Source organism: Caenorhabditis elegans, chromosome V (assembly GCF_000002985.6).
Source record: "Caenorhabditis elegans chromosome V".
Classification (NCBI taxonomy): Eukaryota; Metazoa; Nematoda; class Chromadorea; order Rhabditida; family Rhabditidae; genus Caenorhabditis; species Caenorhabditis elegans.
Window position 1 is genome coordinate 3,836,750 of NC_003283.11, and position 27,908 is coordinate 3,864,657.

A 27,908-nucleotide genomic window follows, 5' to 3' on the forward strand; every position below is an offset into this window, starting at 1 on the left:
CTAATCTTCTAAAAATTCAACCTATCTGACATGTTTTATTATTCACCCGCAAGCCGATTCCAGACATGCCAAATAAATTCCAATTTTCACCTAAAAACTGCCCAGTTTTCAAACAAAGGAAGTCTGTGTTTATAATATAACCGGCATACTCGATGAACCAACTGAATAAAAAATAATGCACTTTTTTTTGGGCTGTATTTACTTCCTTTTTCAGTGTCGGAACAACTATTTTGTTTTGAGCTACTTGAAAAAAATATAGTTGCTCTGGGAATTTCGAGCAAATAAATTTGTTTTTCTCGGTTTTATCACATGAGATTGACCGCCTCTTGGTCTTGATGGAATGCATGATAAGTTCAAAATTGAAGTAAAAAAGGGTTTTTGAAATATTTTCAAAAATAAGTTTAATAGGGAGGCAGTGAGGTTTGCGGAAATTTCGGCAATCGGAAATTTTAGAAAGTGGCTAAAACTGCTGAGTTTGCTGAGACTGAATTTTATGCCAAAATTGCTAATATTGCCGAAATTTAAGACACTTTCAATGTCTGAAACTGGGAAAACTTTGAAAAGAAATATTGCAACTGCTGAAAATGTCTCAAAAAAATTTAATGACAAAATAAAATGCATTCAAAACTAGAGCTTTTGTATTTTAAAAATAACGGAACTTCCTGTATGCTCCCTAATCACTGGAAAACACGAAGAGACATGTCTGTCTCCCATAGTGATAAATAAATTATCAAGTTTGAAAATGGAAAACATGGGCCATCAGTTCGAAAATCAAGTGGCTTTAAACTCGCATGTTTATCTTTAATTTTGACCTGCTGACTTACTCGATGAATAATTTATACGTATCGAAAATGGAAATTCGGATGAAAATTGGTAGATGATGGATTGGGAGAGAATAGTGCATGACAAGATGAATTGCGAGCAGGATTAGGTGGAAATGTGTCTGGGAGTTTAGATATTAGAAAAATAAAATTAAGCTGAAAAATCGGGACAAAACCTACACACTATCAACAATGAGAAATCGGGTTTCCAAAAAAATTTTAAGTTATTAAAGAAATGTATTGTAACAAGTTTTTATGCCCGTCATTCGCAAACTGACGTGGTGCCAGACTGTCCCATTACGGTTTGATCTACAAAAAATGCGGGAATTTTTTGCCTAAAAATGTGACGTCAGCACGCCCTTAACCATGCGAAAACAGTTGAGAAGTCTGCGTCTCTCCTCCCGCATTTTTTGTAGATCTACGTAGATCCAGCCGAAATTTGACACTCTGGCACCACGTGCCTTCTTAAAACGGTTAGTATCGGCAAAAAGTCGCTGTCCTAAAACAGAATGTCGTCTCGGTTTGATCTATAAAGATCTACGAAAATTGCGGGAACTTAGACGCAGACTTCTCAACTGATTTCGCATGGCTAAGATCGTGCTAACGTCACATTTTTAGGGCAACGAGTTCCCGCATTTTTTTAAAGGAAATTAGAAATTTGCAAGACAAATCCGTTCAGAAAAGTACATAAAACTGCACAAGTCCTCTATTCTAGAAGCTCTTAGAAATTTCGATTATTTATCTTTTCCTCTCTTTCATATCCCGCTCCCCAGTTGGTTCATCTTATTCTCACATTTGTATGCATTTCCGACGAGGTTTCAATGTGACCTAGTCCCCCTTTTTTCTACGTGGCGGAAAGGTCAAATATGTTGGAAGAAAAGGTTGTTGGCAGGCGTGTTAGCAAACGCGCTTTATTGAAAATCGTATTTTTCACGTGGAGAAATGAGAATTACCGTATTTCACACCTGATGAACTATTATATTTGCAGGAACTTATTTGTATTTTTCAACTTCGATTAGTTAAAAATAATACTTTGAACTAATTAGCAACTTTGAACTCCGCCCACATTGTCCAATTGGTTAAAAAATGGGCGGAGCGAATCGCTGATTGGCCGCAGTTCTCACGTTGGGGAAAATTTAAACGAATCTCTTTTTCGCAAGTGTGCAAAAATGATTAAAACGAAAATAGGATTTTAGTGAAATCTGGAGCCAAAATGAGAACTCCAGCACACCAAAGGTAAAACTGAAAAAAAAAACGGCGACACGATGAATGAACTTCCAAAGACTGCCAGCTAGTAGAAATTATTAAATTAATTTGGGCGATACGTTTTTCGGAATATAAGGGAAAGGATGACTTTTTTCATTTTCTTCTTTGCACTCATGAAGTTTATGAAATATTAATTCCTGACGGGTCATTTGGCAGGCATCTTTTTTTTGTTGTAGAATTTCAGAAAAGGAGAGAAATTGAACTTGTAGAAAAAATTTAAAAAATAAGTTATTGCATATATACAAGGGAAAGTTTTGGAAATAATTTGAAAAGTGGTAGTTTATTGTATTCACAGATTTATAGGTGATAACTTTATTCACTTGTATTTGTACTTAATTTCAAGTCTAAACAATTTTCAGCTGATAAACGAGACAATATAATTTTTGTAACAACATACACCAAAGCACCAGGAATAACATAGCTCATTGACTTGTATACATAAATATCATAATTATATCTTTGAAACGATGACATTTTCAAGCTGTACGGAGTCATATGATGAAGAGGGCCGTATCTAAAACTTATTATTAATTTCTAGAACTTGAATAAATTAACATACTTTCCCACAAACTCCACATGCTTTACAAACACATCTTTTGGATTGGCTGGTTGATTTCTGACCATGCCGGCCACTTTATTAGCATTCAAACGATAGTTTTCGTCGTGAAGAATTTCATGGAAAGCATCACGGATTTTCTGGAAGTTTCCAAGATCACTTTTGTGTAGAACTATCGACATTCCCTGGCGACCCAACATGTTGCTGTTGCGAGTTTGGTCGGACCAAATTGGGAACTGAAATTTTTACTTTGGAAATTTTCAACAATCAATTGTTTAATAAATCATCATAGATCCGTAAGTTAATCAACGTGAGAAATTTGTGGTTTTTCGTAAACTTAATTTGAATTTGTTTCTAGCATCTATTCCGCCCAAACTGACATTGAGTTTTGATAGGATAAACTCCGAATAAATTTCCAAAATGGATTTTTTGAGTTTCACGTCACATATTTTACTACTGTTATTAATATGTATATTTTACTGTTACATCATAAAAAAACACACCATTATACTTGGTTTCCCGAGGAACGCAGCTTCATTTGTGCTACCCAATCCACCATGCGTCAGGAAAGCGGTAAGGCGGTTGTCTTCTGAAATTGCACTTTTTGAAATGAAATTCCCTGAATTAAAATCAACAAAACTCACTCAAAAGTGCGGTTTGAGGCATCCATTTCACGAATATCACATTTTCCACGTCATTAGCAAATGTCACGTCATCAGATTCATATTTCTAGATAAATGTGCAATTAGGCTCAGACTGAAACACCCTCAGCAAGTTTTCCTTAAAAATGATCGGCATCTCTGTGGACCTAGCCAATGAACCAAAAGAAATCAGCATGTTCATTGGGCGTTGATTCAACATTTTGGAAAAATCTTCACTGACAGGAGGAATGGCTTCAATGTCAACTGCAATTCCACCAATTCCAATTGTCTTCTGGATTGAGGGACGCGGGAAATCGAGGAATGGAATTGAATTTGTAAAATGTAGCGAGGCATCAGGAATCAGATCTCTCCAGTCAGGAAAGTCCTGACCCAAATATTTTCGGTATATTTCCATTTCATCATCATACATGTTGGTAAACGCCTTTTCCATTGTTTGGAAAATATTATAGTTTTCTAGTCGTTCCCAGAAGTTCATAACGTTTGTCACTTGAGAGTTCATGGCTGAAATTGATATTTTACGAGTAGATACAGAAACCAATAACCGTCACTTACAAGGATTATAACTAGTATCCTCTGGCTCCCCGGTAGCTGGAAGCAACACATCATAATTAGTACATGACGTTGTTAGCAAAACTTTTTCAATTCCAATATGCCTAAAAAGTGCAAGTCCACATGTCATCAAGGGTTCTGCGAGAGCTACATCATAGCTCCGCGACCTTAGTTCTTCAATAATTTTCTGATTTTGAAACAAATTTTCACAGCATTGAACTGCATGTTTATGCATCACTTCGAGGCATTTATATCCCTGTTCTCCGAAGTTAAGTCCAACGTCCAAAATCCTGACATGTCTACAGTGAGCGCTTTTTGTTTCATTTCTTCGTTTCTCTAGAATTAAATAAATAAATTTGCGATCTGAAATAGTTTGAGTGCATTTTTTCACTACTTTAGAGGCCTGTAGAATTGCACCAAATGCTGTTTGTAAACTTTAAATTTTTCAGAACGTTTAGAAGTAGGTGAACATTCTAGGAGATTTTTGGAAAATAATTATTTTTTTGAAAAGCAAAAAAAGTTTGTGGAAAAACTAAATAATTTTTTTTTCAATTTTTCGAAAATCTCTCACAAACTTATAGTTAGAAACAATAATTGGCGCTAAAACCCATTTTCGAAAGTTTTCTGAATTTTCGTCGTTAAAATTTGACCTACCGAAAAGAAGTATTTTTTGGTGATTTTTCTACTAAAAAACCCACCTCTAATATAAGCACATCCTTAGTCAGTTCTACACCCAGTTGATCTTTTTAGATTCATCTATAATTGGCATGAAGAACGTAACATTGTGCCCAGCTTCTGTAAGAGTATCTGCTAGCCTTGCCATAAAATTTGTGTGGCTTGCTGCATAGGCTGGAGAGTAGACTAGAACTTTCAGGGAGAAGCTACATGGAATAAGAAGAGCTAAAAATATAGCAAAGATTGAGGTCATGCCTTCCGTTGAAAATTGGATTTTTCTGTCGACTGCCTGGCTAGGGGCGTGTCGCCACAGGAGAGAAGAGGTGGAGGGGAGGGGCCGAGTCTTATAGACTCTGCGTCTCACCCTCTGACACATATATACTTTCTGTTTTTCTGACCGACACACATTTCTGTAACTGTACCGCTATCTAGGTCTCCTTTCTTTAACTGTATAGGCATTGATAAGATATTTGGACAGTTACACTTTTTGAACTAATTTGATCCCAAAAAGTGAAATTACAAATAGAATTTATTTGAAACTATTTATGGAGGAATTAAAATATACCCGAAAGAGCAAAAACTATTTGATTTTTTTCAATTGAAACTTTGAAAATATTAATTTTGTCACACATAACAAGAATACAACGGGAATAAAGTAGTTTGTCAGAAATTTGAATATAAAAATGTCATAATGATATCTTTGATAAAATGGCATTTTCAGGCTGTACGGAGTCATATGATGAAGTGGGCCGAATCTGAAATTACAGAATTAAGAGCTAAGGTTGTAACCTGAGTTCAAGCTGAATCACAAACCTTCCCACGAATTCGACATGCTTCACAAAAATATCTCTTGGCTTGGCTGGCTGATTTCTGACCATATCGGCCACTTTTCGAGCATTTAGATGATATTTTTCGTTGTGAAGAATTTCATGGAAAGCGTCACGGATTTTTTGGAAGTTTCCGAGATCACTTTTATGCAGAACTATCGACATTTCCTGGCGGCCCAGCATATTGCTATTACGTGATTGATCAGCGAATATAGGGAACTGGAATATTTTTTGATGAGCCTGCCCTACAATACTCAATGTGACGTAAAGGCGGCCTCTGTTTGACCTTATAAGAAAAGATCGATGAAGACGATAAGCATAGATGAAGTAAGAAAAGATTATGCCTAGTAGGCACCTAGGTAGGCAGTTGTGTGTCTGTTTTTTTTTTCATTTTCAAATGTTTCAAACTGCACTAAACTATAATTTAACGCCAATGTAATATTGCACTCCTATAAAAAATTAAATACAAAAATTATGGAATTTGAGATTATTTTTCAATTATCAGAGTGCCAGTTCTATTCAAGTTTAATAGCCATAATAGCTACTTTAAAAATAATCCCACCATAACACTCGGTTTCCCAAGGAATGCAGCTTCATTTGTGCTACCCAATCCGCCATGTGTCAGGAATGCTGTGAGGCGGTTGTCTTCTGAAATTGCACGCTTTGAGATAAAATTTCCTGAATCAAAATCTAGAAAACTCACTCAAAATTGCGGTTTGAGGCATCCATTTCACAAATATCACATTTTCCACGTCGTTCGCAAACGCCACATCATCAGATTCATATTTCCAGATGAATGTGCAATTTGGCTCAGACTGAAACACCCTCAGCAAGTTTTCCTTAAAAATGATCGGCATCTCTGTGGACCTAGCCAATGACCCAAAAGAAATCAGCATGTTCATTGGGCGTTTGTCCAAAATATTGGAAAATTCTTCATTGACAGGAGGAATAGATTCAATGTCAACTGCAATTCCCCCAATTTCGATTGTTTTCTGGATTGAGGGACGCGGAAAATCCAGGAATGGAATTGAATTTGTAAAATGTAGCGAGGCATCAGGAATCAGATCTCTCCAGTCAGGAAAGCTCTCACCCAAATATTTTCGATAAACGTTTGCTTCATCGTCAAAAATAGTTTCGAACGTTGGGATCATTACGTGGTACAGATCATAGTTTTCAAGTCGTTGCCAGAAGCTCATAACATCCGTCACTTGTGAGTTCATGGCTGAAATTGAAATTTTTATTCAATTGTTTAAAGAGAATTTTTTTTCTGGAAATTCACTTACACGGATTATAACTAGTATCCTCTGGCTCCCCTGTAGCTGGAAGCAGAATATCATAGTTAGTACACGAAGTTGTTAGCATTACTTTTTCGATTCCAATATGCCTAAACAGGGCGAGTCCACATGTCATCAGGGGCTCCGCTAAACCAATGTCATAATTTCTGGACCTTAGTTCATCGATCAGCTCTTGATGTTTAAATACGTTTTCACAAGTGAAAATTGCTTGTTTATGAAGTGTTCCCATAACTTTATGTCCATTAGCAGAAGTCACGTCCGTTGTCCAGAAATATTTCATATCATTGTCAATTGTCACTGGATTTCGCTTAACTTGCTCGTCTTGCTAAAACTTTGTTAGTTGCTCAATTTTGTTGAAATATAATTTTCTCACCTCCAATATTAGAACATCCTTTGTGAGCTTCACACCGAACTGATCTTTTCGGGATTCATCAATAATCGGTGTGAAAAATGTTACATTATGTCCAGCTTCTGTGAGAGTATCTGCTAGCCTTGCCATAAAATTTGTGTGGCTTGCTGCATAAGCTGGAGAGTAGACTAATACTCTAAGCGAGTCGGTATTAGAGAATACTGAATATAAAATCATTAATTTGAAAAGCAAAGCCATTGTACTGTAATCACTTGTTGTCAAGTTTCCTTATATAGATAGTTGTCTTGTTCTCGTGAAAAACCTGTGCTTTCTGACACAAATTTCTGTGACAGTAGTACTGTCTGCATCTCTAGGGTCTAGACTATAGATAGTATGTTTCAATGAACTTTGATAAGAAGTGTTATAAGATAGATAGATATAATGAACTATTGAGTTATACTTTGGTTTTAATTTTGAATAATTATCAATATCGAATACTACAATATATGCAGTCAAATTAATTTATTTACAGTTTTGTAAAACCCGTTAGTTCTTGGCTTAGAAATTAGAAAATGTAGATGTTATACCTATGTATATCTTTGAAGTTATGACATTTGAGGTTGTCCAGAGTCATATATTTTGAAGTTTGATGCATTTTTCTCAGAAAATATTTTGCTTATTAGAAACTAGACATTCATTCTGGCAGGAAATTCATATTTCAAATTTTAAAACATTTTTTCGAGAAATTCGAATTTAATTTCGCCTTATGTCTTCACTATGATGAAAAATCAAAAGATTGGTGTTTACAGCACATAGAGCGAACGCCACCTTCTTTCGCCACAGCCGACACTTTTCGGGTTCCGAGCCGTACTATACAGAAGGCGCGGCACAATTTTTATTTATGCAAAATATCCGCGAATAATTTCTTATTATTATAAGAATCTGGATAAAACAGTTTCAGCACGGTTGACAGGTGTTGCACATCCTCAAAACATTGTGCAAGCACACTCCCAATCGATATAATTTCTTGAAACCTCGCAGGTCCCCGAGTATTTCTTGTCAGCTTACAGTACTCCAATAGGGAATTACAGTACTTTTTCTGTTGCTCGCCTATGATCTCTTGCGCAAACTGTGATAATCCGGTTAGTCCTGCAATTCATATAAGTTTGATAGTTAGAGCTGAAAGTTGATTTACTTGGTGTGCAAAAAAGTATGATCTGAGTTAGGATGTACTCCTCTGGAGTTAAGCATAATCCACATATTTTGGTGACGAGCATTTCTTGTATCCGGTCCGCGTAGTCTTTGGAAAATTCCGACATTCTGAAAAAGTAGAATTTGCCGAGATATTTAACTTTCAAAATGTGAAGTGCCATTAATACCATGATAACAGCGCACCCGACATTGATCGAGGTCCGTGGTAAACTACTCTGTTGTCCCTATATCATGGCCCAATATCTACCGAGTTCCGCGCCGCACTAGTTTTCTGTAGGCATGACAGCGCATTACTGACATTGCAAATTGAACATTGTGTGAAGCTGAGCCCGGTAGATGTCGGACCACTAATGGTAGCGATCTTGAGAGCCCACAATGACTTCCAACCTACTCTCTTATTCTAGAAGAATACAGCTCTGTTCCGTCGGGGTTTACCAGTCGATCACAGCATCTAGAGCAAGAATGAAAAGCTGAAGAAAGGAGGTAAGAGCTCAGAGCAAAACTTTTGAGCACAATTAGTTTGTCTTCGATGCCTAGAAGTGACATGAAATCAAGACTATTCAGAAACTCTACAGATGTCCAGATTCCGAAAAATGTCCATTGTGATAGAACTTGATCGGCTTGATGGACAAGTTGAGATGATCCGGGATTCTGAACATTTGTTGGAAATTTAAATAAAACATGGAAAAAAGGCGTTTGACCTACCTGAATTGTAGTGAATCCTCGAATACTTTTCTTAATCAAATCTTCAATTGTCGGATCCTCATCACTTCTCATCGTCTCCAGGTTCATAGCTCTCCGTGCATCAAGTTGTCGCAGAGAGTTTATCGAACCGTAAAGTTCATCGGCAACTGTCACAAAAATATCTGGTTGCAGCTGAGCTGTGCTTGATTTTAACATTATTAACATCATCTCATCTTCTTCTTCCGTGCTCCGATACTTCATGCCAACATCTAAGCATTTTCGGAATCTGCATGATCGGCATTTCGGGCGACCGTGAGTAAAACCTGAGATGATTTCATTTTCAAAAGTTTTTTTTAAAGATTAACAAACTCGTTCTTAACCTAGGGTAAAATCCGATAAAGTTTACGTGGGATAAGATGCGCAAAGCTTCTTTTACCGTAGCTATATCTTTGCCTCCGCTTAAATTTTGTGACATGCTTAAGGTTGAAAAAATCCTTGTGGTAATCTATTTTTAGAGGTATAAATAAAAGTCTATAAGAAAGACAAAAAACCGTAGGGGATAAGTTGGATAATCGCACTGTAATTATTGGATTTTCTCATTAAAACTAAAAATTTTAGTATTTCTAAAGGTTCAGTATTTTGAAGTGTTCAATAACTATAAATAAATCGAAAAAATTATGGTATAGAATATCACGGAGGCCAACAATTATCGAATTGTATTTCCTCTTTTTTTAAATTGACAGTATTATTTCTATAATGTTTGGCGTCTTGGCAAGGTAGGCACTTCCTGGAAATTATAACGATACTTCTTACTATAACCCTAACAAAAGCGTGTAATTTTGTTTCGCAGAGAATTTTTATAACTGTAACTATAAAGTGTATTTTCACAGTAAAAGCTTTAAAATACAAATAATGATGAAATTATTCATATTACAAATTACATTTTTTCACAACTTGTTTGAGTTAAAGGTGGTCTAGTCGAATCTTTTTTATTGTTTTATTAGAGGCGATATTGCTTGAAAACACCGAATTTCATAATGAAACTTCTTGAAAACATCTCAAAAAAACTTATGGCGGCTCAAAAAATGACCTAAAATTATGTAGTTAAAAGTTGAAATTTTACCGACTTGTCAATGTCACAGCGGCTGGACACTATTTGTCAGAAAAAAACTTTTTTCGCGAATCGTGTAACGTACCAAAATTTGTGTAACATGAACCGTCTGCAAGGCAAGTATACGATGGCTTAATGATGTTCATTCTGCGAAAAAACATTTTGCAAGCATTGCAGGATGGTACCTTAAATAATAATGTATAATGCATAATGTAGGAGACCAACAAAACATTTTCATTTTCTCACTACGTACCCAAACTCACACCATAATTCAGTCCGAACGCTAGTTGACAGCAAACCGAGCATTGAATAGAACAATTTGGTACTAATTGAACGGACGTGTCACTCGACATGGGTAGCAGCCTGCCTACAAATGACAGTAGACTCTGCCGCATATTCGCCTCTTGATCACATTTCCAGACCAATCCGCTTTTCGTTGGGCACCGCCCGGACTTTTTTTGATTCAGCTCAACGATGGATAGATATCTCGTTGCAAGAGACGCCAAAAAATTTTGTTGAGGTTGGATTTGGATTGAGAAAGTGTTTAGATGATTATTGTTCGTTTATTGAAAGATAAATGTTCTTGAGCAACACGGAAAAAATTGAGTTTCTGTAATAAAAGGTAGAGTACCGAAAGCTGAAACTTTGATTTTTAGACCCAAAACCCAAAACTACCGATTTTTGTGATAAATCCTAAAATAGATCCTAAAATTTCTCAAAAAAAAGTTATGGCGGTTCAAAGTTTTGGACGTACTTGTGCCTAACAATGCAAATTTGGTCGAAAAGTTTACATTTTTTTGTTCAAGCTTTAATCCGAAGAACAGTGACTTAGTTGTTTATCCGACAGATCACATTCTCAAGAAAACTCTTACAAGGGAAGGCTCTGAACTCGTTATCGGACTTCGTTACGCCACTGTATACATTCGATAGAGAATGGTTACAGATGATCACTCCAAAAAATTTAGCTGCTTCAAAGCAAGTTCGACCAAGTTACGACACTTTGAAGTTGCCGAAAAAAAAATCCTTTGAAAAAAATCTAAAATTTTCACTGAAAAATTGTTTTTCTGAAAGTTGATAAAAATAGTTGTAATCGATTTAAAATAATAAAAAACATATATTATACAAGTTTTAGCCCATCACTCTCAAAAAAACCCTTAAAATAATATACATATCTTGAGAAAAATTCAAAAAAGTTCATGTAGATTAATTCAAGGGTTTTTTTGAGAATTATGAACTGAAACTTGTTCATAATTCTCAAAAATGGTATAATTTTTCCATCATTTCCAACTATTTGAAAACATTTATATCAACTTTTAGAAAAAAATAGTTTTTTTGAATTTTTTGGAATTTTTAAAAAGGGTATTTTGGCACTTTCAAAATGTCGTAACTTGGTCGAACCTGCTCTGAAGCAGCTAAATTTTTTGGAGTGATCATCTGTAACTATTCTCTATCGAATGTATATAGTGGCGTAACGAAGTCCGATAACGAGTTCAGAGCTTTCCCTTGTTAGAGTATCCCCTGTCGCCGCTTTTTCCAAAGCTTGATACTTTTTTGCCAACTTACCGATAACACCACATTATTAATGAAATGTAGGCAAGTTGGCAGGCACGTAGGTATTGGTAGGCATGTGACAAGGCAGACTGTCGCATGTTACGTGACTCTGTCGCCTGTTATCGCCTGCTACAAAACCACCATAGTAGGTATACGCCTGTCAGCGTGCTTTTTAATCAAAAATTTGCATTTCATTTTACTTTTTCATAAAATTCAAGCAAAAATACACCGGAAACATTAAAATCGGTGGAAAATAACAAAAAATAAAATAAATAAATTTAAAAACGTGCAAGCGCGCTCCATCGAACAAATCCAATAGGCGGTAATTCAAATAGGAATTAGGCGGAAACTGAGATTTTTTCAATTTTCAAAAAATCATATAAAATTTAGAAAATTTTTTTGAATTTTTTTATCATGATATTCGGTCATTGTGGTACCATAGGCATGTTTTAAAGCAATTTCCCCACTGACGCTACTTCATCTTTAAATGCGGATGCTTCCATGACGCCATGCATTTGTGAAATTAAGTAATGTGTCGGATAAAAGTTTACCACATTTATCCGGTACAAAATCTATATCCATACTAAAATCTAGGCTTAATATCCGATTAGCGGTGTAAGCTGATATCTCTCGGGACTACGGTAACGGTAAGCCTGATTATTCCGTCATAGTAAAAAATTCTATTTCAAAACAAGAATTTTTGAAATTCGATTATTAGAAATTTGAGCAAACAACCAAGATAATATATTTTGATCTGATCTGAAAATACGAAATGACTTATGACGTCGAAACGTCTTTGTTGTCCGGATCTGCGCTGATCTAGTTTATTTTCTAAGACTTCTCAGGCCCGAAGATTTGTGACGCTGAAAATTACACACGTATCTAATCTACAATGTTGATCTATTTTCTCGCAAATAATTTACATAATGTGATCCGTGACGCTGGTTTTGAATTGCAGAATCCAACTTGCCAGAAAATCTTTTTTGGAATAGTTTTAGTTTTAGGGAACTTACAAGACTTATGTTGAAAGAAGACAGCGGCGAAAATCTACGAAATTTCAAAACTCATGTTTATGTTCAAAGTCAAGAGCTAAGTGTGTTTAATATGTGATGGAACAAGCAGGATTACCGTACACAAGTAGAAATCCGTTTACAGCACCGAACGAAGATTAAGTCTCCAACTTGTAAATACAGAGTTTATGACGGGTAAATCCTTTTTTTAACTGACGAATTTATATTATTTATCAAAATTCCGATTTTCTATATTGCTGTCGAAATCTGACACAGGATTGGTGTGATTTCTCAGGGAGACAGAGTACTGTAGAGTACTGTAGCAGCACGTGTATTTCAATGGTCATTAATCCGTTCCGTCATCAAAAATCTAGTCTTTCAAGTTTAAGTAGTTTAGAGCGTCTAGGTGGATCCTATAGTCTAAACACCACCTACCGTACCCGCACCGTCAACTCTACAGTAACCTTATCAATACTAGTCAAGTTTCTGTGCCCATTTTTTTTGGATTAACTAGGATTAACTCACTTCCTAGTTTTTTCATCCTCATAAGCGCATGAATATAAACTACAAAACTAAGATAATGCTGTATTATATGCGATGATCTAAAAACAAAACAATCTGAAAATAATATATTTTGTGTGGAAAGCGTCAATACCTAGTTTCAAATAAAATTATGAGCGGGAAAAACCCCTAGATATATTGGTGTACAATATACATGTTCAGATCTCGCTGAAGTAAAGACAACCTTTAAAAAACTAAGAAATAAAAAAAAAACTTTGTTGAATGGGTTATTGAAAAAGCAAGCCTTATTAAATAAGCCCCATAAGGCGATCAAGAACTTTGGCCTTTGAGTCATTGGAAAGTTTGGAGTATTCCTGTGAAGCCTTCAACTTCTTCGCACTCTCAACTGAATTCATCCGACGAATCGATTTTTCGAGAAGTTTCGTCATTCCATATCTGTCAGCCAACCACATCAGCATTTCATTTCTGATTCGGGTATTATTGAGCAGATGATACTCCACGTGCCATATTGCAGACGGAAGAATAAATCGGTCCGCCATATCCAGAATCTTATACACGGTTTTATCTGCAACTGATGATATTGCAATTCATGTAGTCAAAACATAGTATAAATACCGTTTGGAAATATTGTATTCGGATAGATAGTTCCTAGAAGAAGAGCAAAGTTTTCGTAAGACACATCTTTAAGCTCAATCTCTGACATTTGACCTTCTTTGTAATTGGATGAGAATAGAGCACTGAAGTAAGTAGAGTGAAATGAAAGAAACTGAAAGTACGGTGAAAAAAAGTTTAAAAACTAGACAATAAACTATCTTACAGCTTTGTTAACATTCAACATCTTATCCCCAATAACAAGAATTGCATCGGTTTCATTTGTTGGCAAGAACATTTCGTCGTAGTTAACCTTTTCAATCGTAGTTTGGTATGGTATCAGTATTGAAACGACAGTGTGGAATTAATCAAGTTTTCCAGTGATGCTTCAACTTTCTGTACGGGATCAATTAAATCGACTTCAATTTTTATAGGTTCAAATGAAGAGTGGTCCGGATGAGAGCTAACAGTAATCAAGCCTGACAGACCATCTATTCCGCTGGCCTGCAATTCAGTCCAATCAAATGTCCATTGAACTTTGTCACCAAAACCAGACTGATTTCCTCTATCTGAAAAACATACCAATTGAATTTCCAAATTCAATTTTAAAGGAAAAAATTGTTAAAGTGAGAAAGTATTAAGTGCTAGCAGGTAAGTTTAGGTGGGTATTTCCTATTCAAGAATCCCATTCAGCACATTTCACAAGCATAAAATAATTTTTCAACACGCAAATATTTTTGACCTACTCGAATACATGTTATGAGCGTTGCCAGATGTATTGGAGCCGTTGTTAACTCGCGTCCATACACTGGAAATAATCAATACTACTGTTAGCACGTATTAGTATTGCCACTTAAATAGCTATCAAACAATCGTTGGCCTGAAATAATCTAACAAATATCAGACTTATTACAGTTGTTAAAGTTGTTAAAGTTGCATTCAGAATTTGTTAAAACGGTTTTGGCCGGCTGGAGATTTTATTCCTTCATTGACAGAGCAGGAACGTTTTTTTTTCAATTAGGAAGAGGAAAACGAACTTCAAAAAATTTTTAATGATTAACAAATCGAAAATACTCATCAAGCTAAAATAAATGAATGAGCGTATTGATTAAAAACAAAAAAAAACAAAAGAAATATTACATGGGTTGTTGGACTGTTGTCATCCGATTTCATTTCATTTGTAAAGGGGAAAAAAACGGAAGCCTATTTTTCGAAAGCCCCGATCTTGTCTCATTGCTTGAATCTATTTTTATCAACATTACCAGTTCAATCCTTGTGTTAAGCTCGTGTCAATTGCATTTTGAGTATAGCTGTTAATTGTGATAAACTTGCTCTTGTATTCAATCTTACTGTTTTTGAAACTCATGTTCTGAAAAATGAAAGTTAGCTTCGGAAGAAAGCTGGGGATCTTATTTTTAAATTTAATTTTTAACAAGGAGAAGTATACAAGACTCCAAAAAAAGAAAAAAAAAGAAATTGATACGTTTCTCTTATCATAATATTTAAATTGATAAGAAAGATGTACCGCCTTGTGACTTCATAACGCCAGTGAACTTTGTCAACTATAATACTCTCAAAAGTGACTCATTTTACCAAGATTCCTATGGACTGTGTTGTAGCTACGGAATTGGCACATAACATCAAAAATTTAATGCGAAAAAGTTTAAACGTTAAAAAATCACTGATCTTCATCCTTGCCAGTGAGCCAGTACGTTATAAAGCGCTCTAGTTATCAACAAGTTTGAAAAGTTGTGCTATGTTATTAAGTCATTTTCGCACCTTTTTATGTTTTTTGAGCCAAAGTTGGGCAATAAACTTGGGCAAAAATGTTCAATTTCACAAAAAAACTAAAAAAGAAATAAACACTTTATATAAGATGCACAACATCTACAAACAATTTTTTGTACTCTATAAACGGCATTTGTAGTTTGAAAAGAGATGTGAGATACGTGACGTCTTCCACCGTCTTGTTGACCACGTGGCAAATTGACAAGAGATCTGCGAATCGAGATGGCCCAGTTTGTTGATATGTTGATAGGCACAGTTGCAGAAGTGCCGAGCTATACACTTTTTGACGAGCGCTCAACGTTTTCTTTGTTTCGTCAGACAGTGGATGTAAGGCTGAAAAAAACAAATTATTTTATACTAATAAGACATAATTAACTAACCGGAATTACAAAATAATATCAAATTGAGGAGCATGTGCTCTTCACTGCTCACTTTCAGCTCTCTAAACCGAGTTGCCAACCGGCTGCGGATGTTGTTGAGAAAATCCAACGAGAACATTTGGAGCCTGTAATATATCATTTTCAGTTTATAGGAATTTGAGTAGTTGTTAAGCAAGTTTGAAAAGTCAACCCTAAAAAATTTTTCAAAAGGGTGCAGCCGACACTGATCAAGGTTTGCGATATCTAATAAACTATATAAAAACTTACAATCGATCCGGGTAAACATCCTTCCCGTCTGGAGTCATAACTCTGTCGGTTTTGTTCAAAATCGCCCTCATTGCACTATTTAACACCAAGGTTTTCAGTGAGAACTCTCGTAGAAGCACAATCTGAAATGTTTCAATTTCACTCATTTTGCAAATTAATTTTCAAAATAACCTTATCTTCGTTGTCGATATTCTGCATAAAGTCAAGATTCAGAAACATTTCCACAGATACGTAAATCGTTAGAAAACTCCATTCATGGATGTTCACCTCCTGCGTCGCTTTTTTAAGCACCATACGTGACCCTTTGCTCCTTGTGACCATTTGTCTTAGAGTTGGATTTTCAGATGTGTAAAAGTTCAGGATTTTATGACTTCTTCTTGCATCCATGAGAACCAGTTCTTGAAGCAGTGTATTCAGTTTTCCATCCACTTGGTTCACGAGTTCCAAGTCTGGTTTTCCTGGAGCTATATATCTCATGCCGAGGTCAATACAACGCCGATATCGGCATGCTCGGCATCGCGTGGAGACATTATTGGCTGGAAAATGAAAACTGAAATGATAATAGATTTGAATTTTTTCAGATTTTAATATTTGCGACCGGCATTTACCGAGTTTCGATTGAAATTTGAATTAAACATTTTCTGAATAAAGACGTTTGGCGGGAAGTTCAAGTTTTTTTAGGAAACTATATTGGCGGCAATTTTAAATTTTCCGTTTAAATCATTTTGACCAGAAATTCAAGTTTTTTGAATCAAAAATTTTGCGGAAATTTAAATTTTCTGAGAAAATGTTAAGAGGAAATTGAATTTTTGAGAAAAATTTAGCGGAAGTCTAAATTTTCTGGGAATAAAATTTTTCTGAAGTTCAAATTTTCTGAGAAAACTAGGCAATGTCAAACTAAAATTTAATGACACCAAAAATTTCAAATTTACGCCAAAACTTTTTAAAAATTAAAAATGCAATTTACCAACAAATTTACTAGTGAAATTAAACAATTGAATTTTATTCGCCAAAATTTGCTTCACATTTAAAAATTGAAATTTTCTTTTCAACCCAGTCTGTACATTTCCAGACTTTTTCCTGTCGCCCTCTACAGGCTCCTTCAAAAGGTTAAACAATGTATCCTTACCGTCAACATACTCTTGTCCATCGTAGCACGTGTTCCAATATTTGCAGTTATACGTGATGTGGTCTACCTCCACCCGGCGGAAGAACATTTTGCACGCATTACACGAGAGAACCTGCAAATCAAAAAATTTCATGGTTTGTAGTAGTGGGAATTTGTAGGAATTTTGTTCCAGGTTGCTAGATTTTGCAATTTTTGAGCTTTTAAAAATGATTTATCAATGAGATCAAAAAGTTTTTATTTTTAAAATGTGTTTAAAATTATCGGTTTTGTTTTGCCAATAAATAGTATTAAAAAAAAAACTAATAGAGTTACAATTACGTGCTCTGTTCGCACAGCTTTCAAAAGAGCGAAGTACAAGCTTCAGTCATTATTTGCTACTTCCGCCGGCAGCGCAGACAGAAAAAGAAGTGCAAGACAGAGATGTCTAGAGAGTTGAAATATCAATAAGTTCAAACAAGAATGCGTAGAATTTTTTTTTCAAAAATATATGGGCTTTTAAAAATTTTGTTAGGAATTTTTAAACTGATATTTGAACTCTTGCTAAATTTTTGAAATTGACAATTATCGAATTGAAAAAATTTTTGAAAATTGGAAATTGCGGAAAATACCAAAAATGAAAAACGGGCAAAGTGACAAATATGCCGATAATTTAAAAAACCTTAAATAGAATTTGCCAAACTATCGAGTTACCGAAACTTTTAATTGCCGCCCGACATTCCCCGGGTTGCGCCGCTCTCCGTACATACGTGTATTTGGCTGACCCAGTAGATGTCAGGCGCTGATTTTAAATAGAAAACTTTCAAAAAAAGTTGACTTACCCCATAATTGTAGCAGAACGCCGGTTTTCCACAAACCGCACATTTTTCCGACACACTCACGGCACTGGTTTCCGGCTCCATATCCGTCGGCAAATAGTCCGAGCCACACGAGTCAGGCGAAGGGTTGGCAGACATTACTAATTTATTCTATTTAAATATCAGGCCTAGTTTAAGACAGGAGGAGCTTTGGAGATCAAATGAGCAAAAAGAGATGTAATAAGATAAGAAATGTAATATCACAAATTTCTGATTTCTGAAACTTGCGCTATAAATTGCGCCTGAAAGAACTGCAGTCTAGTTGTAAAGATCAAAATTGTGTGAATGTAGTAAAATGAGAACTTGAGGAAAATGGGCGGTGATCAAAAGATCGGAAATGGACAAAAGGTGGTGGTGCTCCGCGAGAGAGACACTGCCACTTTTTCCGTCTGTGTGCCTAGTTGCTCAAAGATCGACGAAATCCGAAAAAGAGAGCAAAGGAGATTTGTATGAATAACTGAACTAAATTGTAGTTCGCTGAGACGTATTAGGGGGTTTTATACTAGATAGAGCCCAAAGAAAATATGTGAAAAAGATACAATGTCGGGTAATATGATGTGTAATTGGGAATTTATAGTGAAAAAAAAAACAGAGAACTGTAAATTTTCATCGGTTTTTTTAGCATAATCTTCCATTGATCATGATTAAAAAACGATTTTTTTTTTGGAAGTTCGATTTTAAAATTTGAGAAAATATGGTACAAACAAAAAACTATTCGACTAAATTCGCGGTCTAAAATCTCAATCGTAACAGTTGTACAAACTATCGGGAGTTTTGGATCTGTCGTATATATTTTTATTTGACGAATATATCGGAAATAGGCAAGGCTTCCGTGTAGGCGCCTGAACAAAATGCCTCGCTGCCTTCAAGGCGACCTCCGTCTGCTTTGCGCCTACAGTCTTCATATAAGTTTTGATTCTTCAAAAATTGCGAATGGACAAAAAATTGTTTTCTTCTTTTCTGTCACTTGTATGTAGTTAGTTATTTTTGATAAAAACCGAGATATAACCAACTAAAATAAAATAGTGAAGTGCAATAATATTATAAGTAATATTGAAGAAAACTTTGAGGAAATTCAAAACTTTGAAAAACAAGCAACAATTTGATTCTGAGCAAAATAGGAATTGTGTCTAATATTTAAAACATTAGAAAATTGTTCTCTCATATGTATCAAATATCAATGATCTGGCTCAAAATTTTACATATGCTCATAATCTAATCCGCTTTCGTATAACTTCTCAAAGTTCAGACTGATCACTTCCGGCTTCTGATTTGTACTTCTGAGAAAGACATAAATCACATATGGCATTAGTCATTTGCTCTTTAATGAGCAAAAGCTTTAGCTGACAAGAAATTCAACCTTTAAAATAACTTTCTAATCAGGTGTATTTTATCCATTAATAAGTGCAGTTATCAAAACCAATAAAGTCAGTAAATACATGTTCCGATTTTTATTTACATATTTGCCCAAAAAAAATTATCATGCATTAATACAAGTATCAATTAATAAGTGTTTAAGTTTAGATTTTGGAAAGTACAGCTGGCAAAGTGTTGTAAGACTGTTTGCATCTTCTGATGTCTTATTGATCACGTGTGATATTGACAGAAGGTCTGCAAATCTAGATGGTCCCGATTGTTGATAGGATAGGAGGCAATATTGAAGAAGGGTAGAACTATATGACTTCTGCCGGGTTGCTAGCAGTCTTCGAGTTCTTTCAGACAACGGGTGGATGGCTGAGAATAGCTTTTTCAATAATTAACCTATGAATTGGGTTACATTGAAATACTTAATTACCTGGATTACAAAACAGCAAGACACTCAGCATAGCGTGCTCCAACTCGGTGACTTTAAGCTCGGCAACACGAGACACTAAACCGCATTGTATGCTATTTAAAAATCCAGCGGAGAACATCGACAATCTGTAAGCAAATGAACAGGTTCATCTAGAAAAAAGTGTGCAAAATTTACATTATATCCGAGTAAATATCCTCGCCATCTGGTGTTGTCACTCTATCAACTTTTGCATTCAGAGCCCTCATTGCACTATCAAGGACTATTGATTTCGAGGAGAAATTTCGGAGAAGCACAACCTATAAGTTCTTAAGCTTAAGCTATACTAAACCGATTTTTTTTCAGACTTTTACGACAAAAAGGCGGTAGGAAATTTTTTGTTTAACTATGTTTTTTTTTAGGAATTTTGATAGATTCCATTAAAAAATAAAAAAAATCAGTGACGTGGTATAATTACAAATCTAATTTTTTTGTGACTCCCACGACTCGACTCCCGTTTTTTTACTCCCGTTTCGGTTTTGTATACCCCACAAACCTTTTCATCATTCTCAATTAAATTCATGAATTCCAAACTTAAAAACGTCTCAACAGCAATATAAGTAGCTTGAAAACTCCATTCTGCCACGGAAATTTCTTGTTTTTCAGTCTTCCGCTTCATCCCTGACCAGAATGTTGTTTGAACCATTTCCTCCAACGTTGGATTCTCCGATGTGTAGAAATTGCATAATTTGTACCGTTTTGTGTAGTTTAAATACAAAACTTCTTGGATTAGAGCATTTGTTGCAAAATCTGGATGACTCATCGGTTTCGTTTTGTAAAGTTTTTCCATTGCTATTGGGCCAAGCTTCATCCCAAGTCTCACGCATTTTTCAAAGCGACAAGCTTTGCATCGTGGTTTGAACTGATCGGCTGGAAAGTCGTTGGCGATACATTCGAGAAGTTTTTAAAAATATTTTCAGAGTTCCTTACCATTTTCGAGGCATTTTTTCCAGTTCCTGCACTGGTAGGTTATCTGCTCAATCACAACGCGTCGGAAGAACATTTTGCACGCATTGCACGTGAGCACCTGAAAATTGAATAAAAACCAAATGTTTTAAAAATTTTATTAGTGAAATTTTTTTAAAAACTCACCCCATAATTATGACAAGATGCATTTCTTCCACAAATTAAACATTTTAAAGTGCTCCTATCCATTGACAATAACGTTTTAAAAACTTTCATGTTGACTGAGAGTTAGCTCACTAAAGCTCACTTAATAAAGCAAGATTAAGCTCATTTTCTCAAGCTCTCATTTTCTGGGTCTCTCATTTATAATTTAGGAAATGAGGAGAAAAGCAGCTGCACAATAATGTTCAAGGAATATGACGTAAGTGCAAAAGATCAAATTATGAAAGCTGGGAGCTTGATATTAAAAGCTGACCGAGGTTTTAATATCAAGCACTTTTGGCAGTTTGGTTTAAAATATTTTTCCTTTTGGAAAATGACCAAAAAATATGCGGAAAATATTTTGTGAAAGGCTAGCCACAGTTTTACCATGCATATAAAAAAGGTTGAATATTTTCAAGGTTTGTTAAAATTATATAATTTTTTTTAAATCTTCTGATACCCATTTGTTCGATAGAGCAGATTTGCAGTATTGCTGTTGTGATGATCAATGCCGGCAATTGATGATTTATGAAATTATCGGCAATTTGGCATTTGGCAAAATTTTAGATTGCTTCAATTTTCAGCAGTTTTCAAACTTAATTATATATTTTTTAATTAAAAAAAAACTATAAAAAACGGATTTTTACAAAAATTTTACAACTTAAGAAACACCTTTATACATTAATACAAATATCAATCAACAATTTTTTCAATTTAACTTGTGGCATGTACATCTGGCAAAGTGTTGTGAGACTGTTAGCGTCTTCCGATGTCTTATTGATAACATGTGATAGTGACAGAAGGTCCGCAAATCTAGAAGGACCCGATTGTTGGTAGGTTAAAAGGCAATATTGAAGAAGGGCAGAACTATATGACTTCTGGCGGGTTGCTAGGAGTCTTCGAGTTCTTTCAGATAACGGGTGGATGGCTGAAAATTGCTTTTTTCAAAAATTAACTTATGAATTGGGTTAAATTGAAAAATTAAATTACCTGGATTACAAAACAGCAAAAAATTTAGCAAAGCGTGCTCCTGCTCGGTAACTTTGAGCTCTTCAACGCGAACCACTAAACTGCTCCGTATGCTGTTTAGAAAATCAATAGAGAACATTGCCAACCTGGGAAAAAAATATAGTTTTTTATTCCAGAAAATTGCAACTTACAGCAAATCCGAGTAAACTTCATTACCATCAGGCGTTATCACTCTATCAACTTTGGCATTCAGAGACCTCATCGCACTATCAAGTTGCATAGATTTTGAAGAGAAATTTCGAAGTAGAACAATCTATAAATTGCGTTCCGTTTTATTGAGATGACTGTCGATGTAATTTTGAAATTTCCGGCAAATCGGCAAACCAGTAGATTGCCGGAATTGAAAATTTCAGGCAAATCGGCAAATTGCCGGGATTAAAAATTTCCGGTAAATCGGTAAAACGGCAATAAGCCAAGTTTTCGAATGTGCCGAAAAAACGGCCATTGGCGAACATTTTTGGCAAACTGTGGTTTTGTACCTTTTTTTTGGAAGGTTCAGAATTTCAAATTCAATCGGCAAAGTTTTACGCATTCTATGAATGTTCCTACATCTATTTTGAAAAGCAAGCAAATTCTATGAAAATATCAAAAGAAAACGGAAAAGCAATTTCAAAAAGGCACAATTTTGACCCCTGGTGCATTTACCGTACCGCTCACCCCTGGTGCATTTACCGTACTCCTACAGTAAGAAACCTAATCGAGAAAGACCAACCTTATCATCATTCTCAATAGAATTCATAAAATCCAAACTCAAAAACATTTCAACGGCAATATAAATAGCTTGAAAACTCCATTCCTCTACTGATATCACTTGTTTTCCAGTTTTTCGCTTCATCCTTGATCGCTTAGTTCTTTGAACCATATCTTCCAGTGTTGGATCCTCAGAAGTGTAGAAATTGCACAATTTGAAGCGTTTTGTGGAGTTTAAAAACATAACATTTTTAATTAGAGAATCCGATTTAAAATCGGGATGGATCAAGTCAGGAAGTTGTATCTTCTCGAGTTGACCTAGCGTCATCCCAAGTTGCAAGCATTTTTCGAAGCGGCACGCTTTGCATTGAAGAATTGGCTGACCGGCTGTAAATAAATTTATTGAAAACTGTGTGCAAATAAAAATAGCTACAATTTTCAAGGCACATGTTCCATTTCTTGCAGTGGTAGGTTAACTGCTCAATCACAACGCGGCGGAAGAACATTTTGCACGCATTGCACGAGAGAACCTGAAATTTATATGTTGTTTAAAAAGCTTTTAGACAAAACAAATATAGTAAAAACATATTTACCCCATAGTTATGACAGGATGCATCTCTCCCACAAATTGTGCATTTCGGAGCATTACTGGTACTCAATTCCATAGCCAAGCTTGGCAACTCATCAATATCTTCCATTTTGAATAAGGAAATCAGTGAGCAAAATGAAAAAAAGAATAAAGCAGGATTTGCTCTTTTTAACAGGCTTTGACTTCCTCGGTCTCTTTTTATATAATTAAAGAGTCGTGGGGAGACAGCTGAACTAGAATGTTCTAAGAACATGTTTATAGATAGGACATAAGATCAAACAACGAAAAAAGTGATCGTACATAGATTTATAGATTTCTGAAAATAATAATTTTTAGTCACGGCTATTTTGAGGGTGTCAATAAGCTCCGGCTCAAAATACACACATTTTTCCGTAACATTTTGGATTGACAAATGTTTGAAAATTTTTGTAAGTGATATTTAATTTAAAAGAAGTGTTATATATGTAACACTTTGGAATTTCTTTAATTTTTAAATTAATTTTAAATTTTTTTTTCAAAAGTTGCAAATTGGTGGCAAATTAATTTGAGAGAAGCTGTTTTTGCACATAAAAAATGAAATTTTTGAGTGCAGGTGAACATTTTGGAAACTTATTTGGAAAATTTCATTGGAAAATTAAAAAAATAATGAGAAAGAACCGAATCTTTTATTTTTGGATCTAGTTTGGTAAAAATTTCACTTTTTTTCCAAAAAATACAACGGTGGAATAGGTTTATGTGCATCTAGAATAATGAAAAAAAATTCAGATCTATTTTTCGGATCATTAGGCCAGTTTTTGCTAGAATATTTTTGAATAACCATCTGTTAAATACCAATTTTTTCAACGTTCAAAAAAAATTTTATTAATTTTTTAGAAATTATGTTTGAAGCTCAGAAACTCACATTTAATAATGATTTTTATGAGAAAGAGTGGAAAAAATTACAAGCAATATTTTGAGATCAGAAAAAACATTAAAGTTCAACGGTAAAAAAAATTTAAATTATAACAGAAACCAGATTTTTGTACTTGACATGAAAATGAAATTGAAAAATCCAGTAGAGATATTGTACGTCTTCATAATACTTGTTGGTAACTGTGCACAGTGAGAGAAGTTCCGTGAAACGAGACGATCCATTATGCTGATAGGAGAGCTTACAATATTGCATGAGCGCGGAGCCATAGGCTTTTTGTTGCTCTGTGAGCACGGCTACTGCGCTTTCGGAGAGGTCGTCGAGAGCTGGAAATTTTTTGAAATTATCAACAAAAAAAACGGATTTTTGAACTAAATATTACCAGGATTACAAAAGAACAATACTGTAATCAAAATAAACTCCTCATTAGTGATGTTCAGCTCGATAAGCCTGTTAACTAGCAGGCTTCTGATACGGTTTGTGTAGTGGAGTGAGAAGTCGGACCATCTGAAGAATGATATTTTAATTTTTTTAATTTTAAAATTAATAAGTGAAAACTCACTGGGACAAAAATTCCACGAAAAAATCTTTTCCATCGGGCTTTATCATTTTATCGTTTTTGGCTCGCATAGTTCGAATTGCACTGAACAACAGGGTAGCCTTGGCAGAATAGTTGGCGAGGAGAAGAGACTGAAAAAATAGTAAGTTGAAAAGTCTCTACAGCTTTTTTTTTTGAAAAGTGCTCCCAAAGTAAACCTCTAATCGTGTAATCCTACAGTAATACTTCTGCAGTTCTAAAATATTAATATTCCGTACAATAATTTCAAAGAAATGCCCCAATGCTCTCGAGTTAGTCCACAGTATCCCTTCAGTACTCATACCGTAATTCCAAAATATCAAAAATCACCTTATCTCTAGTGCTCAGCTTCTTCATAAAACCGAGTCCAAGCAAAAACTTCACAGCAGTATATGCTCCAAAGAAGCACCAATCCGAACTTGTCATCTCGTGGCTGGGATCCTGAAAACTTCACCAAAATCAATTTTCTCAAAAAATTTTCAATTGTGCTTACCCTGACTACAAGTGTCAACTGACGACTTTCGATGATATCCTCTAACGTTGGATTTTCATATGTGAAATGTGTCATTAAATTTTTCTCACGCCTCGCGTCCTGGTAGAGTAGGCTTTCGATAAGTGTCGCCACAGCGTCATCCTTCTGATTTTTGACTTCTAGCATTGCGGAGAGGTTGAGCTTCATCCCAACTTTCACACATTGTACGAGACGGCAAGCTCGACAATATGGAGTTTTAAGACAGGAGAAGCTATCTGGAAGAAAAATTTCAGTGACACCAAATACCTGCCTGTGTCTACACACATTTTTTCTGGCTCAGTCGTGTCATAGAAAACATTTAAAAAATACTTGTTTCTCATTGATACTTTGAAGTATTTTTCGAAAACTTTTACAACACACATATCAATTTTTTTCTGAAAATAACTCTACTTTTGACTGAAAGCTACAAAAATTGCCATGTGCCGTGCATATTCACAAGCCAGATTTTGAGCATTCTCAGAACTTTTGATTGGAAGCGAACGTGTTTTCAGACAGTAAAAATATTTATTTATATTTAAACTCATAAGGTTTTATTTTTGTCTGAAACAAGAATTAGAAACCCACCATCAAAACACTGGTTTTTCCTTCTGCACACATACTGAACGTTCAATAACATGGTTCGCCGGAAGAACATTTTACAAGCATCACAAGACATTACCTAAAATAAATTTTTGATATCGATATATTAAATTCGACTCACCCCAAAATTATAACAATTCGCTGGTCGCTTGCACACTACGCAAGCCTTCTGACCAGTTAGATTTAGAGCAAACATCTCCGGTGATGAAGAGCTCGAAGCTTCGGAATAGTCACTTCCCATTATTATTCATACTGAAAAAAAAAATTAAAAACCGAGTATGCAAAAACAGTATAGGCTGACAAGGAAAGCAATAAATGGTCGAAGATTAAGTGACAAAAATGGTCGGATGAAAAAGTCGAAAAGTGCTCAATAGAAATGCAAATGTTAGATTCCTTTTCATATGATAAACTGAATTGAATTTGGGGGGGGGGGCTATGTACATCAATACGTTGAGATCGAAAGGAATGTACTCACATCACCTGCCAGGTTAAATGGCACTGACCTAGACAAGTTAATGAGAAAATTGAATGAGAGGCAGTAAGAAGGACAGGAAGAACAATTTTGGCAATGACGGAATGTTTTTAAATTAAACATAACTAAAAGTTCGGTATAGAACACTTTAAAATTGTGCCGAAAACATGGTGCATCGAGTGTTCTTTTAATCATCAAAAACTTTTATTCTTCGCAAATACCGGCGGCTTAAATATATAATTTTTTGCGGTAAAAATCAGAAACCAACCACAAAAAATACCTAATGCTTACAATTACAGAATACAATAATTAGACCTTGTTTTTTTCGCTAGAGTTCGAGGAGATCTGTGTCGCTAATCCTACCAAAAAGGAGGTAAAATCCAACTTCTGTGTCGTGTCTGTAGCCACTGGAGGGCGGGAAAATGTGTGCACTTTCTAAATCGATGTTTATCTAGATACTGCGCTTGAGACATAGATTTTTGGAAGGTACAGGGAATATTTGAAATATGAGGTGCACAGTTTTGGTTTTGCAGAATCGAGTAATAGACAGAAGTTGAAACCTTTCAAATTCGAGTTGGTAATATTTCCTTGACACAAAAGTTCCAACGATAGGCAAAAAAAACGATTTTTTAAAAAATAATTTTTTGTGAGCGTTTATGATTATTCACAAATTTCTGTTACTAATTTTATATGTTATAAGATTTTAAAATTGAACAATTTTTTATCAAATTAACAAGTTACGATATTGGAAAACTCAAAAAAAAAATTTAACTAAAGTGAAAATTCGTATTTTTAAAATCCTTAAAATTTTACAAACTGCTTAAAATGGATAAAGATTACAACACTTTGAATAGAAAATCGTAAGATCTACATACGCGGATAATATATTTGGAATACGGGCAGTTAAATTTTAGTAAGTATCAGATGAAAATGTTTTAAGATTTCTGTTATTGTTTGCAAATAATCAAGTTATGAACAAAACTGCCTACAAACCCAGTTCAAAAAGTTTTAGATAAATGTTATATTTCCCATCTTTTCACAAAATTTCAAATTTTATTGAATGCCAATGATGCATAACGTTGCACATGGTGCTTATTAACATGTGGTGGTTATGCGTAATTTTGTCATTTACCCTACAATTTAGTAAGTCCAAGACATATTCTGAGATCACTGAAAGTTTTCAAAAAAATTTATTCTGATGTTTCGAAAAAATCTAAAAAATGATGTATTGAAGAACAATGATAAATGTTTTAATACACAAATTGAGGAACCCATTTTCCAATGCTCTGGAAATAGAGCATATGTCCAGTCTTACAAGCAGGTGAAAAATTGAAATTCAAAAATGCATACTTTCGCAATTACTCGGTTATTCAAAAACAGATCTTTGAAATGTGTGGTGGGTGACAAAATGTACTTAGCTATTCACATCATGCCCGTCAATCTATTAATACACCTTTTGTTAATGGTGTTCAAAAATGGACGGTTGGCAATAA

General features: G+C 35.0%; 6 protein-coding genes and 2 pseudogenes across 10 annotated transcripts; all 8 read right to left on the reverse strand.

Annotated features, from left to right (window-relative positions):
• Positions 1 to 2,399: 2,399 nt before the first annotated feature.
• Positions 2,400 to 4,778, reverse strand: H10D18.6 (annotated as a pseudogene). The gene is made up of 7 exons: positions 4,553 to 4,778; positions 3,858 to 4,190; positions 3,526 to 3,806; positions 3,288 to 3,372; positions 3,147 to 3,232; positions 2,647 to 2,879; positions 2,400 to 2,601 (listed from the first exon to the last, which is right to left on the reverse strand). Coding segments are annotated over exons 1-7 (1,446 nt in total).
• A 266-nt stretch (positions 4,779 to 5,044) lies between these two features.
• On the reverse strand, positions 5,045 to 7,258 carry ugt-32 (glucuronosyltransferase; the record flags this gene model as incomplete). The annotated part of the gene is made up of 6 exons (NM_071659.5): positions 5,045 to 5,284; positions 5,343 to 5,575; positions 5,919 to 6,004; positions 6,060 to 6,578; positions 6,640 to 6,976; positions 7,025 to 7,258. The coding sequence occupies 6 exons, from the start codon at positions 7,256 to 7,258 to the stop codon at positions 5,110 to 5,112; spliced, it is 1,584 nt and encodes a 527-aa protein (NP_504060.2). The 3' UTR covers positions 5,045 to 5,109.
• Positions 7,259 to 7,679: 421 nt separating this feature from the next.
• Positions 7,680 to 10,619, reverse strand: nhr-185 (Nuclear Hormone Receptor family). The gene is made up of 6 exons (NM_071660.3): positions 10,271 to 10,619; positions 10,093 to 10,192; positions 8,918 to 9,219; positions 8,604 to 8,863; positions 8,196 to 8,320; positions 7,680 to 8,149 (listed from the first exon to the last, which is right to left on the reverse strand). The coding sequence occupies exons 1-6, from the start codon at positions 10,400 to 10,402 to the stop codon at positions 7,896 to 7,898; spliced, it is 1,173 nt and encodes a 390-aa protein (NP_504061.2). The 5' UTR covers positions 10,403 to 10,619; the 3' UTR covers positions 7,680 to 7,895.
• A 2,758-nt stretch (positions 10,620 to 13,377) lies between these two features.
• On the reverse strand, positions 13,378 to 15,047 carry btb-21 (annotated as a pseudogene). The gene is made up of 4 exons: positions 14,944 to 15,047; positions 13,908 to 14,250; positions 13,706 to 13,856; positions 13,378 to 13,655 (listed from the first exon to the last, which is right to left on the reverse strand). Coding segments are annotated over exons 1-4 (876 nt in total).
• Positions 15,048 to 15,548: 501 nt separating this feature from the next.
• On the reverse strand, positions 15,549 to 18,198 carry nhr-186 (Nuclear Hormone Receptor family; the record flags this gene model as incomplete). 2 transcript variants are annotated; one of them, NM_071662.3, is made up of 6 exons in its annotated part: positions 15,549 to 15,802; positions 15,850 to 15,974; positions 16,117 to 16,238; positions 16,288 to 16,652; positions 17,246 to 17,357; positions 18,064 to 18,198. In NM_071662.3, 6 exons carry the CDS (start codon positions 18,196 to 18,198, stop codon positions 15,549 to 15,551), a joined length of 1,113 nt encoding a protein of 370 aa, NP_504063.1. The 2 variants fall into 2 exon arrangements, with proteins under 2 accessions (NP_504063.1, NP_001317818.1); NM_001330815.3 differs by lacking the exon at positions 18,064 to 18,198 and having other exon boundaries at positions 17,246 to 17,333.
• Positions 18,199 to 19,546: 1,348 nt separating this feature from the next.
• nhr-188 (Nuclear Hormone Receptor family) lies at positions 19,547 to 21,112 on the reverse strand (the record flags this gene model as incomplete). Of its 2 annotated transcripts, none has more annotated exons than NM_071663.2 (6): positions 19,547 to 19,833; positions 19,895 to 20,019; positions 20,069 to 20,190; positions 20,427 to 20,800; positions 20,861 to 20,957; positions 21,023 to 21,112. In NM_071663.2, 6 exons carry the CDS (start codon positions 21,110 to 21,112, stop codon positions 19,580 to 19,582), a joined length of 1,062 nt encoding a protein of 353 aa, NP_504064.1. The 2 variants fall into 2 exon arrangements, with proteins under 2 accessions (NP_504064.1, NP_001317819.1); NM_001330816.1 differs by having other exon boundaries at positions 19,580 to 19,710.
• A 573-nt stretch (positions 21,113 to 21,685) lies between these two features.
• Positions 21,686 to 23,494, reverse strand: nhr-189 (Nuclear Hormone Receptor family). Its single transcript, NM_071664.3, has 6 exons — positions 23,350 to 23,494; positions 23,190 to 23,286; positions 22,779 to 23,143; positions 22,198 to 22,319; positions 22,028 to 22,152; positions 21,686 to 21,965 (listed from the first exon to the last, which is right to left on the reverse strand). The coding sequence occupies exons 1-6, from the start codon at positions 23,452 to 23,454 to the stop codon at positions 21,712 to 21,714; spliced, it is 1,068 nt and encodes a 355-aa protein (NP_504065.2). The 5' UTR covers positions 23,455 to 23,494; the 3' UTR covers positions 21,686 to 21,711.
• A 695-nt stretch (positions 23,495 to 24,189) lies between these two features.
• On the reverse strand, positions 24,190 to 26,202 carry nhr-187 (Nuclear Hormone Receptor family). The gene is made up of 7 exons (NM_071665.2): positions 26,065 to 26,202; positions 25,929 to 26,022; positions 25,326 to 25,579; positions 25,163 to 25,273; positions 24,818 to 24,945; positions 24,638 to 24,762; positions 24,190 to 24,581 (listed from the first exon to the last, which is right to left on the reverse strand). Exons 1-7 carry the CDS (start codon positions 26,182 to 26,184, stop codon positions 24,340 to 24,342), a joined length of 1,074 nt encoding a protein of 357 aa, NP_504066.1. The 5' UTR covers positions 26,185 to 26,202; the 3' UTR covers positions 24,190 to 24,339.
• Between the last annotated feature and the right edge of the window lie 1,706 nt (positions 26,203 to 27,908).